The sequence below is a fragment of the Phaethon aethereus genome, assembly GCF_964289735.1.
Source record: "Phaethon aethereus genome assembly, chromosome: 21".
NCBI classification, from domain to species: domain Eukaryota; kingdom Metazoa; phylum Chordata; class Aves; order Phaethontiformes; family Phaethontidae; genus Phaethon; species Phaethon aethereus.
The window spans coordinates 6,519,762-6,537,227 of record NC_138597.1 but is presented as its reverse complement, the minus strand read 5'-3'; the positions used below and the strand labels follow the sequence as shown (position 1 = coordinate 6,537,227).

The window sequence follows — 17,466 nt, the reverse complement described above, 5'->3', positions numbered from 1 at the left end:
TTTAGGTGCAGTTCTTTCTGGTGCAGTCACGTACCTAATCACCACTTGTGAAGGCATAGTCCATAGACTTCTAAAGCAGACACAACCGGCTATGCTCCATGCCAACCTCTTGGTGCTGACTAGCTGTCTAAATTAAGAGATGTACAGCTTAGACAGGTCAAAGCTGTCAGCATCCACTTCCAAGGAACTAGGGAAGGGGAGGCTCCAGGTTATACAAGGGCAAGAGACAGTGAATGTGGGGATGCAGTAATTCCTGCTCTGTCAAAGAATGGGAGGCAGTTTTCCCACCAGCCTATTGCCCTACACGTGCCCTGGAAGGAAGTACCAGGATCTGCAGCACAACCTTATCACATTTACATATCAAGGCTCTTTCCCAAGCAGTTCCCTCTCTCTGTGATCAGAAAGATAAGTGAAAGGATGCAAGTGAAATTGCTCTTGTGATAGGATTACTCTGTCTGAGCCCCTTATTAAGTGCATCTCCAGCAGCACCAGGTACTTTCCAGCTCGGAAGATGTAACATTAACATTGCCCTCATCAGTGCTACTCCAGACAGCGCTGTGTTGAGCTTCATTAAGTCCTAAGCCTTCCTGTCTGCCATAAATCTCTATAGCTACGTCACAGGAATCCTCCAGCAGGAGCAGTAGCAGCTTGCAGGGGAGGTTCAGCTGTGCTGAGTGAGCCAGGAAGCATTTCCTGCTGACAAGAAGAAAAGCCACCCAAGCTGTGATGAGTCAGTGAGGCAGATGGCAGATGTCATGGGTGGAGGGTAGTGGTGGAGTACAGGGGAAGGAAGAAGTGAAAGTGGAGAGTGCTTCCAAGCTGCCTATTCTCCACAGGGTTGGGTGGACCACCTGCATTTTCTGACAGCACTTGGGAAACATCCAGGTGCATCAAGCTACCACAGTAAGAGGTATCATTTGTGGATGCAGAATTACCATCTGACCGGGGAGATGCTTTCTGCCATCTCATGGCTTCACAGTTTTTGCCATTGTGTCCTAGTGCAATGACATTATACTAGTCCAAAAGACACTAGTGAGCTGCTCCCCTTGAAGTTTTATACCAGACTAGCAATTAACACAAACTCAGTGCTGCATTCTGGGTTTCAGAAAGACTAGGCTTTTGTCAGTCCCTAGAATTTCTTAGGATGTCTGCTTTCTATTCATGGGAGAGAACCAGCTTTAGTAATATGTCAGGGGCAGGAACAAATGTCGTTTGACCTAAGCACAAACTGCAGCTCCTGAGCCTTTTGTGAGACAGACTCGATTTCAGCTTGGTTCAGAAGTTAGGCTTAGACTGTGTTGACATCCAACATGTGTAATTAGAAGGGGTATTGTCAGCTTATTTTCCAGAGCACAGATTCTCAAGTGAGCTGCATTACAAAGGCATCACAGATGGAATGCTGTTCATGGGTGGCATTTATCTGGTGGGCCATTGCTCAAGAGATATAGGACCAAATCATATAGCCAGACAGGAATAAAAGTCATTTAAGCATCTCCTGCCAAACAAAGGATGCTTGAATTCTGCCTGGCCCTCATCCCCCTTAGTTTACTATATCCAGTTGCTATAAGCTGCAATGAAAGAGAAGTAAACTGCAGGAATAAGAAACCGGGGAAAATGTACAGTGTGCTGCCATTGTTGAATTTTATTTTGTTATTTGAGCAGCTGCAGTGGTATTCACATGCTTTTTCCAAAGCTCTGTCAGGCACACCCTGACCTCAGCTTGGATAGACATGCCACAGAACAAGTAAGCACCCAGGTCTTGGAAAACCTCTTTGCAGCTAGTTGAAGAGAAGAGGAAGAGGTGGAGAAGCCGGGACAGACTGCCAAAGCCACTGCAGTCCTAAGAGTGCCACGTTTGACAAGGGGCTTATCAGCAGAATGAGCCATCTTTGGGGAGCAGGGTGTCTGACAGGAAGGCTGGCATGAAGACTATGGATGATCACCTTCTGCCAGCCAGGGAGGGGGTCACTTTTGTTCCCCAGCAGATGCTCAGAGATAGCTGACAGAATCACATCTGGGCAGCCCTGTACCTGACTGGCCAGCCCTGCCGGCCTGGCTGTAGCTGCCTCCCTCTCTCACAGACACACTCCAGTGCTCCCAGTTTGGGAGACTGCTAACAGGACAGGATTCCCCAAGACCGGATGAAAGGATCAGGCTCTGATTCCCAGGCCACTAGACAACCAACCCTCATCTAAATGCAACGTAAACCAGCGCCCGGACTGTTTCAGTGGACGTTGGTGAGAATGAGGCCTCCAGACCGGCCATTAGAGAGATAAGTGCAGAGATGTGACTCATCCAGCTCGTGACCGCTGTGACTGGGGTGGGGAATTGGTGGAGCGGGAGAAGGGAGAGCTGCCTTTGTCCATAGTCAGGCAGCTGCAGAGGAAGCTCCACACCCTCTGTCTCGTCAGCTGGGGCCAGTTGTTGCAGGAGAACGGCTGTGTGATCTTGATCTCATCTCGGGCTATGGCTCTCAATGTGCTAATAGACCTTAATGGCCCTGACCAGCTTCACCTGGGGCCTCCACCCACACCCTCCGACTAGGCCCAGGCGCTCCATTTAAGCTCTGCCTGGGGCCCTCAGTCTTGGTTTGAGCTGTGCTGTAGGAGGATAGGTCTCCATCTCAGTTGTTCCCAGCTATAGACCCTGGTGATCCCAACTTACAGGCTGATTTTTCTAGCTTGATGTTGGACCTGCCTTGTCACCACAGATCTGCCTGGCAATCTCTGGGCCTGACTGATATGTGGACTGACTTACCAGCTTGGCCTTGGACCTGCCTCATCACCATGAGCTTGCCTGATGATCTTGGCTCTCGGTTGAATCTGGCCACCATCTCTGGACCTGCCCTGCTTTCTTGGTGTGGTGGTGCCTTGGCTGGTGAGGCCCCTGCCCTGCCAGCTGCATTATTGCCTCTCAGCTCCTGGTCCAATGACCTCTGCTGCTCCCTGACAAATTCCCACCACAAATGCTGTTGCTTACCTTTAATCTCTACTCAGACACTATTCCCATGTGCAGCTGGAATGGCCTACTTCTGAACTTCATGCATGTAAGTGCTGAGAGAAGCAGTTCACAGCCAGGCAATTTCACTTCCTTTTAGCTTCTTCTTTGCTTTAGAGCCTGGTGGGATCCTTCTTTTCTTGTAAGCTCTGCAGGGAGTCATGAGGGAGTGCTGTAGCAATGGCATCCCTTTGGGTATCTGATGCCTTGTATCTTGATTTTTAGGCTTGCAGTTCCAGGAATAACATCCTGGGCCGCTGAACTTGCTTTCATTTCCTGGGGGCATGAAATTCCTAAGCCCCCTGTCAAATACAGGTTTGGATTTAGCCTGTTGCCGCAGAAGCCCATGCTGGGAAAGTGAAATGTAGGACCTAGCCTTTTGTGGCTGTTGGGTGAGAGCTGTGTTAACTCCCTTTCACGCTGACCCTCCTCAGGCACAGATGTGTGTGAGTCATGGCTGGACTTCTCATGTCTTGGTGGAAGCTAAGAGAGAGGGTGGGGTGATATTTGGTCTGGAAAATCTTAAAACAAATGATTTGTTCCAAGTATGTCTGGGAAAGGAGAAAAAGCCAAGGGATGATTTTATATTTGAAACTCTAGCTCTTAAAACTCTATTTGATTTGTGTAGAAAACTGAATGGAGGACCCACTTGAAAATATTGCCCCAGTGATCTTGCCTGGCAAAATTAATGGAGAAGCAATAAAAGTAATGCTGGTATCATAGGAGGCTTTTCAGTAAAGATGCTGCTGGCAGGAAAGGCATATTCATTACCTGGTATTCCCTCACAATTTGGCAATCCCTGCCCCAGACTTGCACTGTATGAATCAGTGCAGACTGGAAGGAAGGGCACCATCACAGTGGTGTGGGGCTCAGTGCATGAGTAACAGTAGCCGGGGAGAGGAATGTTGACAGAGCAGGAGATGGAGATACATATATATGGCCTGTCTTCCTCATTTGTGCACTGTTCTGATACACATACACTTAAATTAAAATTCCACCCAGAAATGTCCCTGTACCATAGGAATACTGCTTGTGTGATCACCAGGAGTTCAATTCTGTCTCAGTAAACAGCTTCAATAAGGAGCAGTTTTATGAACACGGAGTTTTAGACTTGAACTGAATCCTTAGTTAATTCTTCTTCCTAGGCAGCTGGAGAACAAGCCCATGCTGTGGCAGAAGAGCATTGCACGTAGGCCTGGAAGCACCCTGCCGGCAGAGTGCCTCCCTGTTATAGGGAGAGACCCTCTAGAAATGCTTCACCTCTGCTGTTCAAAGCATCTGTCCCTTTTTTCCAGCCAGACACTGGTGTGCAGAGCCTTTCCGACTACCACGCAAGGGCAGTGTCCTACGTCCAGGGTGATCTGCCTGGCCTGGGACCTTACTCGGTTTGTCCTGTGTGCCGAGTGCTCTGTGGATTTTTGCTTGCTTCTTTCCGTGCAGTATCCTAGGGCACCAGCTAGGAGCTGATTTTTCCAGGCAAGAATGGGAAGGTGGATGTAGGTGCCCCACACTAGCACTGCCTAGTGTGGTATCTGCTTGTCATCACATAACAGGGAACAGCCTGCATTTCTGTGAAGCCCTTCAATCACACTGGTTCCCATCCACATCATAGGTTTGTGTAGCCCAGATTTGCTATTTACCAAGCTGAGAAAGCCTTGTTCCTTAGCTGTGTGGTTTGATTTTTATGTACCCTGGAATGTCCCCGGGTACTTGCCTGCAATCCTGAGTATGACACAAGTGTCCCTTTCCCTGATGTTAAGCAATTGTGTCATCCTGGCAGAAACTAATGATGGAAACCTTCCAGATGTAGGTGCAGGTGGGAACCAGATGGCTTTCTTGCTGTTTGCCTATCCCTGCGTGGTATCATGAGTGGGGAGGGAAGCATTGTCAATGCCCAAACATGACTTGGGGAAGCTGCTCCATGGGAAAAGCTGCAGGCCAGTGGCTCTTGGAGTGCCGTTGGAGAGAGCAAGTGGATGCCAAAAGCAGTAAATAATTTACATTGGTAAAAACACAAAGCTGGGTGGTCTTGAGGTTTTCTTTCTTTCCCCCTTGCTTTGCATCTGTTCATATTTAGAGGCCATTCATGGCTGTTTATACTCAGCTAGTCCTGGCATGTTTCTTGCTTTGTCCTTGGCTGCAGCAATACATGTAATGAATGTGTTTGAGGCTCTGCAGCCAATGCCACTGCTTCTATGCAGAGTGCTTTGCATTCTGTTTGGAGTAGTACACCTGTGTAGTGTCAAAAGCATGACTTGCTTATCTTCTAGTGGGAGATGTTAGGTAAGGGGGACATCTGTGTCTGTATGAGTCTGTTGGCATTGGAAGGAAGGTCAGGAATGAACCAGTGTTCTTGCTGGTAGATTACTATGGGGCATGAGAATGTTAAAGCTTGTGACCACCTCAGAGTGTGTGTCTCATGTCAGATCTCTGCAGTACCTGATCTTAGTGTCGTGGACAGAGTACTGCTCGGGCCGGGAATGTGGATTATGCTCCAGTGTTGGCAGGTGGCTTTAGTTTTGTTCTTGTGTCTCACTATCCTCTATTTTTGATTGGTGATTAATTAAATCAATCTTCCCCAAGTCAAGTCTATTTTTCCTGTGATGGTAACTTGTTAGAGATCTCCCTGTATTTATCTGAACCCAGGAGCTTTTTCATCTTATTTTCTCCCCCTGTCTTGCTGAGGAGGGGTAGTGAGAGAGTGGCTTGGTGGGCACCTGGCAGCCTGACAAGGTTAACCTGCCACCTCCTCACAAAAAGCTGCTGCTTTAGACAATGCCAGCTCTTCACACTGTAAATGATCCAAGATGACTGTTCCTGCCTCTTAGAAAAAGCATGGAGACCCAGAGGTGCTCACCACTTCTGGGTCTTACCCGAGCTGTGTAGTGAAGCAGAGAAGGTGTCCAGAAGAGGAAAGGGGAGATGGTGGGTGGGATGTCAAGGGAAACTGCCCAAAAAAACCTCCCACTGGAAATCCAAGCTTGCAACAAAGAGGAGAGAAAAAGCTGTTTGTTTTGATCCCAAGGGCTTCGTACTGTCTGCTTGCTGAGAGAAGGTGCCTTGACAAAGTTCTGCGCCAGCCTCATGCTCCCTGCTTGAGTCCCTTGCACTCTGTGGGCTCAGGCAGCCTCCCCTGAAAGGGCTGTGGTCATTTCAGGAGAGAAAGGAAGGTGAAATGCTGCTCCAGGTGATTGCATCCACAGGAAGACAGGCACAGTTGTGTGTTCCAGAACGTCTCTAGCTTAAGTTGGTTGCTCAGGACACAGTGTTCAGTTGGAGCAAATGAGCCAAGGTTACTCATGCCAAACAGCTGCAGCGATGCCAGACCCCAGCACTGTGATGTTTCAGGGCATCATTAAATTTTGGTCCGGTGCCCAGCCTTGTGTTCCTGGTGGTGGAATGAAATGGAATGTCCATTCTTTGTGGGCCACTCTTGCTAGATGCAGCGTGGCCAATGGCTTTTCTCTGTAACCTTGGCGTGATGTGTACTTACTGCTGCAGTTGATATGTGGTCTGGGAGCCTCTGCCCATCTGGTCCCAAGTACCCAAAATGCTGTGTCATCCCGATGCATGGCTGAAATATGGAGTTATTCGTAATCGTGCCCATCAGAGATGGATGGGAAGGAGCTGAGCAGACACCACTGTTTGGCATCTGGCAGAGGGTAGGGGGAGAACATCTCTTAAAGGAAGATGGGGAGGGCTGGAGTTGAGATGGGCGGAGGGTGTAGAGTAATGGGCTTGGGACCAATTTTTTTTGTGAGAGACAGACAGGAGAGTAAAATTTAAAAGACTTGTAAGAACTAAGTCTCTCTTTATACCGTATGCTTGGACCTCTTACCCATGTTCATCAGCGTGTGGCTAGCTGTGATGTACCTTCAGCGATTGTTCTGTTGCCCTTCCCCGAGTAGTATAGTGTTGAGGTGACAGTGCCCTCCTCTGGTAAAACGAGAAATTCGAGGCTCGGGAGAGAGTTCAAAATGGGGACTATGGAGATAACTGCTCCTACAAACACTCCTCCTATGAAAGTTATCTTGGTGGCATAGGTCTCTGTGATATTCAGAGCCCTGGCACAGGCTGTGGAACCTGCAGTGCAGGAATTCTGCACTTGTAAGGGTGTGCTGCAGCTGTAGAAAAAAGTTATTATCCATTATGACAGCCATCAAGTAATGGACACCACTAAGCACTGGAGTAATGCTGAGTCCCTCACACTGAAGCTCATAGGGAGTGTGTTCATGTATTTTCTGACTCCTCAATGTTTTCATGTTGCAAAAATATTTTATGTTCTTTCCTCTCTCTCTTCTTTCAGATCCTGTTTGACCAGGCTCAGAGGTCAGTCCGGCAGCAGCTGCACAATTTTGTGAAAGAGTGAGTACTTATCAGTTTGGTCTTCAACAACTTGAACTTCCATTGCATCTGTGCTGTGTCCACTGGAAACAGAACTGCAACCTCCACACAACTACTGAAGCTTGGAGCAGAACAGAGACTGAAGGGCAGAGGAAAGGATCTGGTTTGTGTGATGGCTGTTGCTGTCACCTTGCTACACTATCATTTGGTTGCTTTGTTGTCAACCAGGTGCCTTCATCTTGTTCCCAGCTCATAAAGCTGGATATGAGGCATACTTCCAGATCAGAGCATCATCCTGAAGTCTGGTAAAGTTCATCTGCAGAGCTGATCCTCTAGGTCAAACACATCCCAGTGTTCAGAGCCCTGCAGAGCAGGGCCAGCTCTACATTTTATGTTATCTTACGTTCAATGTAGAGTTTCCTTAGTGGTTTAAACCAGTGCATGCTTGCAGAAGGAAGGAACTTCGCTGCCAAATGACTTTGGGGTCCAGCAGAGTCATTGTGTTCTTAGCTCCCCAAGAAACATGCTTAGCCACTCAAAATTACAGCAGCCCTGCTCTTCTGGAGAAACCTGAGCATCTGCCTGGAAGGTGACAGACAGGAGGGCCCTTCTTTGTATGGAGGGAGCAGCTAATCAGCACTGTGCCTTCAGCTTGGAGCTTGACCACTGGTTCAGAGTTCTTTGCTAATGGAAAGCAAGTTTACAATGTCCCGGTGTGAGCAATGCAGAATACCGCGTGTTAAGGATGTTGACTTGCACTTGGCAGACCTGAGGTGCAAAAGAACCGGGCCCTGGAAGTGAATTGGATGGGGACAGTGTACATTCGATCAAGGCTCTCAGCAGACTGTCCCTGCCATTGCTGCATTATGATGTTTCCTCCGAGTGCCTCTCTTCCCCAGGGCAGGTACCTAGGGCAGCGAGGGATCCCACTCCAGCTGGATGTAGGTCAGAGAGGTAACCCAGGCCTTCAGCTAGGCAGGAGCTGGTTTCCGTGGGAACTGGTAATTGGCTGTGAATCCCCCGGCAGCTGTGTGGTTTGATGGAGGGAGGGGGTCCCTAGCTGACCCCCCTCATTCTTCATCCCTGTATTCTTGCCTAGCACTCGCCCTACCCCTGCTTTCTCTATAATCATTTCTCTGATGAGCTCAGATTTAATCTGCTTAAGGCTGGCAGTTGGAAGGGAGAATTTCACCTTCATTTTGGGTCTGTCATCCTTTCAGCATCTTTGCAGCTTATTCTTTTTTTGCGTTTGTACTGCTCAACCTTTGCACTCGCAGGCCTTAGTGCTTTGATATTTGCATTACTCCTGCCCTTGGTTGGAGAATAAATTCTACGCTTGGGACCATTTTGAATAATTTACCTAGGGCCAATCCGCATCTTCCTGGCTCAGATGGGAACAAAGGAACAATGGGAGCTGTGCCCTTGCATGGTGATTCATACATATCTGAGAGGGCAATATTTACCCTCTTACCTGCCCTCCCTATCCCCAAGCCCTGAAGGTCTTTGCCTCGTTTATTTACATGGTACACACAGGAGAGGTCAGTTTGCCATGCCCATGCTGTCAGCAGTCAAATGCTCCATGACTGCCTTAGCATGTTACCAAGCCACAGAGCTTGCTGAGTGGGAGGATTTTACTAGGTAACTCTTGAGGTTGCAGTCACGCTGCTGCAGCCTGGCTTAGAGCTAGCTGAGAATTTCCAGCAGTATCACATGCCTCCAAACCCCTGCTCCTTTCCGCTGGGGTTATGCACAGATGAGGAAGCCATTCTCTCCAAAGCTATGCAAAATCCCCAGGGCCCTTTGCTGCAAATGACCCAAAAAAGCAAAAAGTGACCCTGTTGTTTTCCTGTGAATGGAGCTAGATGGCCACGTCGTTCAGCAGCCCTGAGTATTGAGGGCAATGTGAAGAAGCGACAACCACCAGAAAAGTCATCCAGTCACCTCTATGTTAATTTATCCTTACTGTACCTGCCCATGGTAGATTCTCTTGGCCAGAGGCTGATCCATACATAAGTATATGCAATTTCAAACAGTTTGCCACAGGGCAGAGTTCAGCATTTAGTGTCTGTCATGTTCAACTGAGGCCTTTTGTCTTCCCTAGGGCAAAGAATAAGTGGATGCTACTTACTTACTAACAGTTTTTAACTACTTTAAATTATAACAATTTATAATTGAGGTAAACAGAGCTCTCCTGGACAGAAAATAAGTGTTTGTATTACAGCTGCTGTAAATCAGCATTGCTGCTTTCAACTCTTAAGGAATTAGAGCCACTTTTAACACCTGATCTTCAGGAATTGCTGTCTTCACTTCTTTGTGGTTGTGCAACTCAAATCAAGTCCTGCCTGAATGATACCTGCTATTTAATAATAAAAAAAAAACCCCAACAACCAAACTCAAAAATCTGTTGCTATGTCTTTACAGCCTGCCCCTGCAAAGCAGACCCCTGATCCCATGTGAGGTCTCTAGGCATAAATAAAACTTTGAAAGTTCATATTGTGGATCATGTATGTCTGAATGCAAATGTTAATAAATGTGCCTATTACACAAGGGGAAATGAAAAGTCAAATGTTTTACAAGACAGAATCAGCTAGAGATGCACATGAATGGCCTGGCTGCCCTAGTTGAATGACCTGTCCTGAATTTGAAAAGTAGCTGGTTTTAATCTTTTCATAAAGTGAAATATGAAGCATGTTTCATATGAAAAGAACCTACCTTTTCACAGGTAGGTTCTGAAATGTTCTGCTTGTCACTTATTCTGAGGGCAATTGTGTACTATCTTTAGGGCTGGGTGCCATCTGGCCTGGCTTTCTGTATGCTCTTGGAGAATTTCCTTAAGTCTTTGAAGGCAGTATGTAAGGTCCAATATCTTTCCTTACCAACTGTCTCTAAAGAAAGACTGTCTAGAGTTAATCTGGAGTCAGTCCAGCTGGACACAGTGGAGCTTGGTGGGGTGGGTTAGGGTCTCAATGGCATCTGGAGCAGGATTTCTGAGTGATCATAGTGTACTTGGTTACACCTCTCCATGCTCTGTTGGTAGCAGCAGTATTCTGTCTGCTTTGTAACATTGATTCTCACCATCTCATCTCTGTGTTCCAGTGATGTCCGGAAGTTCAAAGAAACCAAGAAGCAGTTTGACAAGGTGCGAGAGGACATGGAGATTTCACTGGTGAAGAACGCCCAGGCACCTCGGCACAAGCCCCATGAAGTGGAGGAGGCAACAGGCACCTTGACCATAACCAGGAAGTGTTTCCGGCATCTGGCCCTAGACTATGTGTTGCAGGTTGGTGTCTGTGCTGGATGGATCCAGCTCTCAATCTCCCAGTACAGAATATCATAGGCAAATTGCTAAATAATCTACTGTAGGGAGTGAAGAAGTTGAGGGATGAGAGGGGGCAAGTAGGGTCTTACCACTAGGTTCAAAAGGGTACTGGATTACTAATCCATTGGACCTTTTGCCTTCTGCCCCCCTGAGGCAGGGAGTCCTTAGGACTGGTGTGTGATGGAGCATGAAACCGCCAAGGATTGCTCTAGTTCCAGTCACTAGTTGTACCACTGTGAGCCCTTGTATGGCTTAGCAAGGCCCTGTACTGCAGTAGATCCCAGGGTTCTTTGAGCTGCCTTCTGGCATAATCCAGCCTGTCTGTATGAAAGAGGAGGCTGTGCTGGGATGAGAGGACCTTCACTGGTGAGGCTGTGAGTTCTGTAGCTGATTACATCTGCTTGAAATAGTCACAGGATGTTGGTGTAAGAGAGGAGAGGCTCTTCCCCAAATCCTTAGCTGCTTTGATCCTTATAACTCTTCAGAGAGTCTGGCAAAACAGTGTCATGAAACTGCTGAAAGTGAGCAACAGAACGCAACGCTGTCAAGTGTTCTCTGCAAATCATTGTCTGCTCCTACATGTAGAACATGTCCTTAAGGGCAAATGTCTGGATCTGTGTGCACATGTAAACATCCACATCTGTGTTCTTGTGTTCATGCTTCAAACTCCAGATGAATGTGTGTGCATGTGCAAATATGCATCTGGATGGATGTATGTGTGTACATATATGTATGTGCACAGGGCATACCTACATATGTTGCAACAGTGGAAATTCCAGTTGAATATAAGGCAAAAAAGTTTTCAGAGTTATGCGACACTGGAACAGGGACCCAAAGAGATTCATAGTCAATGGGACCAGGCTCTGAGCAACTTCATCTAACTTGGAAGTCAGTCTTGCTTTGCCCAGGCAATTAGACAGGAAACTTCTGGAGGTCCTTTCCAATGTGGGCTATGCTATGAGTCTGTTAAGGAATGTGTGCTTACCTGTGTTTATGCCTTTGTATGGGACTGACATGACTATCTGTGACACGTTTTCCTTCCTAAAAATGCTATAGTGTGCCTGAGAAGGGAAATCTTCATTTTTTCAGTAAGAGAAATTAAACATACTGCGTTAGACTGAATTTCTCTTCCCAGTGGGAAATTTCCTGTGGGAAGACTCACTCACTGCACCCAGCATGGTCGAGGATTTTTCTTTGAATCATAGGCTTCATGCCAGGTCAGTGCTTTCAGGCAGTGGGTGTGTTAAGCACACAAATTCAGTGTTAATGTTGATCCATGTGTGTCTCCACTAGCTGTCACTCGTGCAGCACTGAACTAACACCATCTGCCAACACATTCTGTCTGATCATGAGGTAGTCTCTGATGTCACATACTGTGGCAGCTGTGGATAGAGAGGCAATGCTTTCCTCTTAAAGTATAAATCATGCATGGCATTGATGCTCCTTCAGGATTGCAGTTTTTTGCATCTAGGATTTAGACATGAATGCAACTGTATTTGCTGGCAAGGTCACACTATAGTAAGCTCCCTCCATTTCTCCCAGTTACAAAGAGGAAGAGTTCTTTGGTCGTGCTGATCCGATACTGGGGAGGTTTCCCTGTTGGTCCACTGCAAGGTACCAGTCTAAATCCATCAGTTTTGAAATGCATAGACTTGAACTTGTCTAAGCATCCTTTGATATTTAGTTAAGGATATAGTGAGAGAGTTATAAGTTCATGTTATACCTGTAATATGTAGGACATTTCCATTAGTATAGTTGCTGGTTTATGGCTATAAATGGCCAGGAGGCATTACTGCTGTGCAGTGAAACTGTTGGTATAAAGCAGGGTTAGTAGTTGGTTTTGGTTTGTTTTTTTTTTTTAACTTGGTATACTGGGTGGGGAAAGGAGGGATCTAGGAGGCTGGGAATATACCTGAAATACTTTGTCTCCCTTCCTGTGTTGTTGGAGCTGATGACCAGGTTGCCCAGTACACAGTTGGGAGGCTGATCATGGCGTGCCTCCTGGATACCGTTCCAGGCAGAACTGTGACAGGCACCAGCAAGCTGCCCTTTGGTAACTTTTATCTAGTTTTAGGTTCAGTTATTGCAAGCATAATGCTTCTAAGCAAACTGCTGCTGCATTTATAAATGAGTTATTAACACACTGGAACCGATTGTCTGTCATGGTAACACATTATTCGCAACACTGACAGCTGAAGCCCCATCAAAGCCTTCTGCTACATTTGACAGTTTCTTCAGTGCTAATTGCAGCACTTGTAAGACTTCGCAGGGTAGCTCATGGGGTCTGCGGGCAAACTATTATGTAACTGTGCTATTAATTTTTTTTTTTAAAATTATGTTCTCCTGGGTCAGTTCTCAGCCTCTTACATTTATTTTTTTAAGTATTTTTAAATTTCAAGGATATTTTTTAATTCTGGATCTTTGGCCCAGTATTGGAGAAACATATTAGGTCTCACAGAGCTTGCCTTTGTCCCCAGTTAATGGAGATTTGCAATAGTTTTATCTTCATTTCCAAGAGATGCTGATGGTTGTAGTCTCACTGGTAGAGTGGTGAACATCAGAAAGAGATACTACCTTTCTTGTTCTTCCTACATACCTCATAGTCCTGGCTTATTCCAGTTTTCCTGTTCTTCCTTTAGGGGAAAGGTTGCTGTTCACTCCAAAATGTGCTGTAACTGTGCAATTGCATGGAGCAGGGGTTAGCACTCATTTTCCCAGTGGCATAGGACAATACCAGAGAGACACAAGGAATTGGGATGTAGCACCTTGCTGCATTGTGCCCAAGCTTTTATGGTAAGATTTGAGGTGGGACTTACCTGAACAAAGATGCAGGCACTGAACTGTGAGGTGTCATAGATGACCTTCTACAAGCACTCTGCTAAACAGCTGCTGGAGGACTCAAGGAATGGCCAGGCTCTCCTATCCTCACATGAAATGCTCCAAACTGGTTCTTTTGCAATAACAGGGTGCATTTCCAAAGCAGTGCTATCTTGCTGTTGCAAAAGGTACTGCAGTTCTTCCCTGGCCAGAGAAGAGGTGTAAGCCTGAATGTGCTGAAAGGCCTCTTCTTCCACCCCAGGAGCCTATGCACATCATGGCTGGCACAGGAAATCCTGGGCTACTGCTGCTTCTGTGTGGAGGGGATGTGAGGGTCTCTGGGGCAGTCAGTCATGCACTTTTCTCCAAGAAAAATAGGTGTGCAGGCTGAGAAACATAGGCCTCCCACAGGTACCACAATTTCCTGGCTGGCTTTACTATGATTACTGAAAAAACCCCGTAACACTACACTGGTACCTCTCAGCCTGCTAAGAGAAATCAAAGCAGTGACCTGATAGATTAAACATCTCCATGTGATACCAAATTGCACTCTGGGGTCAGTGTTTGTTGTTAGCCTATGTAGAGACATACATCTAGCAGTGACCTTAATCAGAAGCAGCCCAGGTCATGAAATGCATATATGCTGTTTCCCTTTTTATTCCACCTGGACCTCACCGGAACTTGTCTTTTCAGAAAGTACTTTCTAGAACTGTCCTTGAACAGTGTGTGGTTTGCTGCTATGGGTATTGCGGCAAGTTCATACCTAGGCGTCCATGCCAGACTGCTTAATGCTGCTGATGCTGAGGGTCTTGTCTTGATTCCTTCACAGATCAATGTCCTGCAGGCCAAGAAGAAGTTTGAAATACTGGATGCGGTAAGGGCTCTCTGTGTTTTCTGTGGCTGCTCTCAGTGACTCAATGAAAGGCAGCCCTCTCCATTTCAGGTTGCATGGGTCGACATACCGACTCCTCGGTCTGCCCTGGAGATACTGTCTGGGACTGCTCTGGGGGCTGCAGGTATGCTAACAAGAGGGGAGAATGAAGGACCAGCAAGATACTCCACAGGCCAGAACTGGAGGGAACTTTCAGGGGTGAAGGACACTGCTTTTCCTGCTTTGTGCTCACAACAGGGGCTACCTGACAGTGTGGAAGTGTTTGTAAGAGGAAGAAAGGAGAAGAGGGAGAGGCACCTAATGGATAAATTGCTTTGGGAAGGAAAAGGGTTAGACCCTGAAGAGAGTTGTTTGTGGGTAATGAGAGATAAGGACTTTTCACACTCACTTTGTCCCAGAACCTGTTCTGACCTTACTATCGTTTCCCTCCCCAGATGCTGTCCTTCATGCATGCCCAGTACACCTTTTTCCAGCAGGGCTACAGTCTTCTCCATGAACTGGATCCCTACATGAAGAAACTAGCCACAGAGGTGAGGGGACAGGGAATATGGCTGACTCAATCTGCCTGTTTGCACCCCTTCACCCTGAAAGGACACCCTCTTTCCTATTCAGCTACCATACTTGGTAATCGGGGAGCAGTCAAGAGCATCACGCTTGCTGGATGAGCCATGCTGCACTATGGGGTGGCAGCCAGGAGCTATGGTTACTTTCAGTGCACACCCAAGTACAGCCCTTTTTCCCCTCTTGTGGAGACTTAGGATGTTAGGTAGGACTGGTGTAATCCCAGAGCAGGGAAGCAGAGAGGGACAGTGGCTCATAAGTCTCCTTCCTGACTTTTATACCTGGTGTTCTCCTCCCTGCCTTTAGCTGGACCAGCTGGTGATTGATTCCGCAGTGGAGAAGAGGGAGATGGAGCACAAGCATGCGCTGATACAGCAGAGGGTGAGTCCTGGGGCTGCAGCTTGGTGCAAGCAGCAATTCTTTCCATCAGTGCAGTTGTCTGGATCACACAGTGGCAACAGTCACCTGATGAAGGGCCTTGCTGGGTTAGTCCTTCACAACCTGGAGCAGTAGCAGCAGCAGTTGTTGAGATGAGAGTAATAACCTTGTGGATGCTGGGAGGTCTAGCTAGTAGGTAGGCCTGATCAAATTCAGGGCATTCAGCTACTGACACATCCGAGGACACAAGGGAGAGGGACACAGGGAGGATCCCATGGGTCAGGGCACCTGGGTTGTTTTCCCAGCTCTGTCACTGATACGGTCTGCCTCTGAGCAAACCTTCTTTCTACGCTTTGTCTCCCTCTTTGCTACTGAGGATGTGGGAAGATTTAAAGGTTCATGTTCTGTAAAAGGCTCCGAGATAGAGAAGTGGATGTAGTTGTTTGTAATTGCCTGTGAAAACAGTTGGCTGCATAGCAGAGCTGCTTTTGGGGAGAGGTTAGAGCACTTCACTCCCACCCTTTTTCTTCTCTTCTTCTTTCCCCCAGTCTTACATCCTTCCTCTGGCTGAGCGAGCTGGCTTTTGTCCGGCAAGCCCTGTGATCTCCAGCTACTGCAGTATTAGCATGTCCCTTCTGATACTTCTCACTGCCTTGCCCCATGGTGAGGCAGCAGAATGGCAGCATGCCTGAGTGCCCAGCCCAGGCAGGTGGCCAGAGTTCCTGTTAAGTCATCCAGCAGACGAAGAATGGATGCGCTCCTTTGGTATCCATAGACAGGACTTGCTACAGGGCCTTGTCTTCATTCCTAGTGAGCTCACGCTGCCCTGAAGTGATGTTAATGGGTTGTGGGGGAGAGGGAGGGGAGTGTGCTGCAGTTCACTGCTATTGAGAGAGGAGTGCGCTGCAGTGAACTTCTTTCATGCCGGTCTACTCCAAACTGCAGTTCAGGTGATTCTTGCTTAGATCCTGGGATATGACATGGCTACAGCCTTGAGCAGCATAACTTTGGAAAGGCCCATGGGGACCCAAGCAATACAGCTGCCGTGGCAGAGCAAGCTGTTGTTTTAAGCTGAGCTATGGTAATGCACCATGTGTGTGCTCTCACCTGCTCTAATTGGGAGTAACCGCCATGAACTGGCAAGATAATAGGTTTTATTGTCTGAGTCTGAGCCTTCAGTAGGGAGGCATCTTTGGCTAATGTGGCCTCTGATTTTCCAGGCCATTCATCTGGGAACGATTCCAAATCCAAGGTTTGTAGAAATGTCAAACTAATTTTTTTTTTTTCCTTTTCCTTCTCTTCTTCATGGATTGCTGACCTGCCCCTGCAGACCCTCCTGCAGGTGAGTACCCACATGTATTTCCTTCTTCTGTCGTCTTCATTTCTCAGAATTAGCATTTTGCTGCTCTGGATATTTACTAAGTCCTGCCTTTGAAAGCAAGACAAAGAAGCCTTGCCATAGCATTAGTGCTGTAACCTGAACACTGGAGATGTAATTTTAAAGCCCAGCTTCAAGTGATTTTTTTTTCATCCTCAAAGTTTTCAGTCCTGTGCTAAAATAAGATTTCAGTTCCTTCTACTCTGGGAAGTCAGTCTTGACTCAGAGTTCAGTATTGCAGTGACAGCAGTACTTGGCTGACACTGATTTGGTGCCTAGGAGCCTTTGAGGACTGTGGGTCTGGTGGGAGGTGAGTTGGGTGCACAGGCTCATAACAGAGGGTGTTAGTGGATTTTCAACATGCATACACACACGCTCTGAGAAATAGCTGTTCATGAACCAAGCCCTGAATAGGAATTGCTAAGGAGTCCATATCTGTCAGGCACTTATGTGGATCAATACTTCTTAATAGGAGGAATCTAAGTGGCTGTTGTTTTCTTTCTAATGCTCTCTCTCAAAAATGTCATAACCCATGAAATGGAAATGTAACCAGATTTGAAAGCTAATGACAGACATTCCCTGTGAATCAGCCTGTGCATATGCTCCTTTTGGTTAAGTGTTCTGAGGGAGGGGTAAATCCATTTGTGAACTCTCAGTTCCCCTGGGACTCTGCTGGAGTGGTGACCTCATTCAAGGGAACATGGAAAATCTCTCTAGTGCAGTGCATTTCAGTTAAATCTCTTTACGTGGCTTTGCTGACTGGACTAGCAGGGAATGAAG

The 17,466-nt window shown here is 47.1% G+C and overlaps 1 protein-coding gene across 1 annotated transcript in view; it reads left to right on the top strand.

Annotated features, from left to right (window-relative positions):
- Positions 1 to 17,466, top strand: part of ACAP3 (ArfGAP with coiled-coil, ankyrin repeat and PH domains 3) — a gene marked incomplete at its 5' end in the record, with an annotated part of 90,891 nt that overhangs the window by 53,054 nt on the left and 20,371 nt on the right. Inside the window, 5 exons of the mRNA XM_082009466.1 lie at positions 7,304 to 7,362; positions 10,438 to 10,621; positions 14,307 to 14,351; positions 14,804 to 14,899; positions 15,237 to 15,311. Of these exons, the coding sequence (XP_081865592.1) occupies positions 7,304 to 7,362; positions 10,438 to 10,621; positions 14,307 to 14,351; positions 14,804 to 14,899; positions 15,237 to 15,311 (459 nt within the window). The remainder of the gene's footprint in view (positions 1 to 7,303; positions 7,363 to 10,437; positions 10,622 to 14,306; positions 14,352 to 14,803; positions 14,900 to 15,236; positions 15,312 to 17,466) is intronic.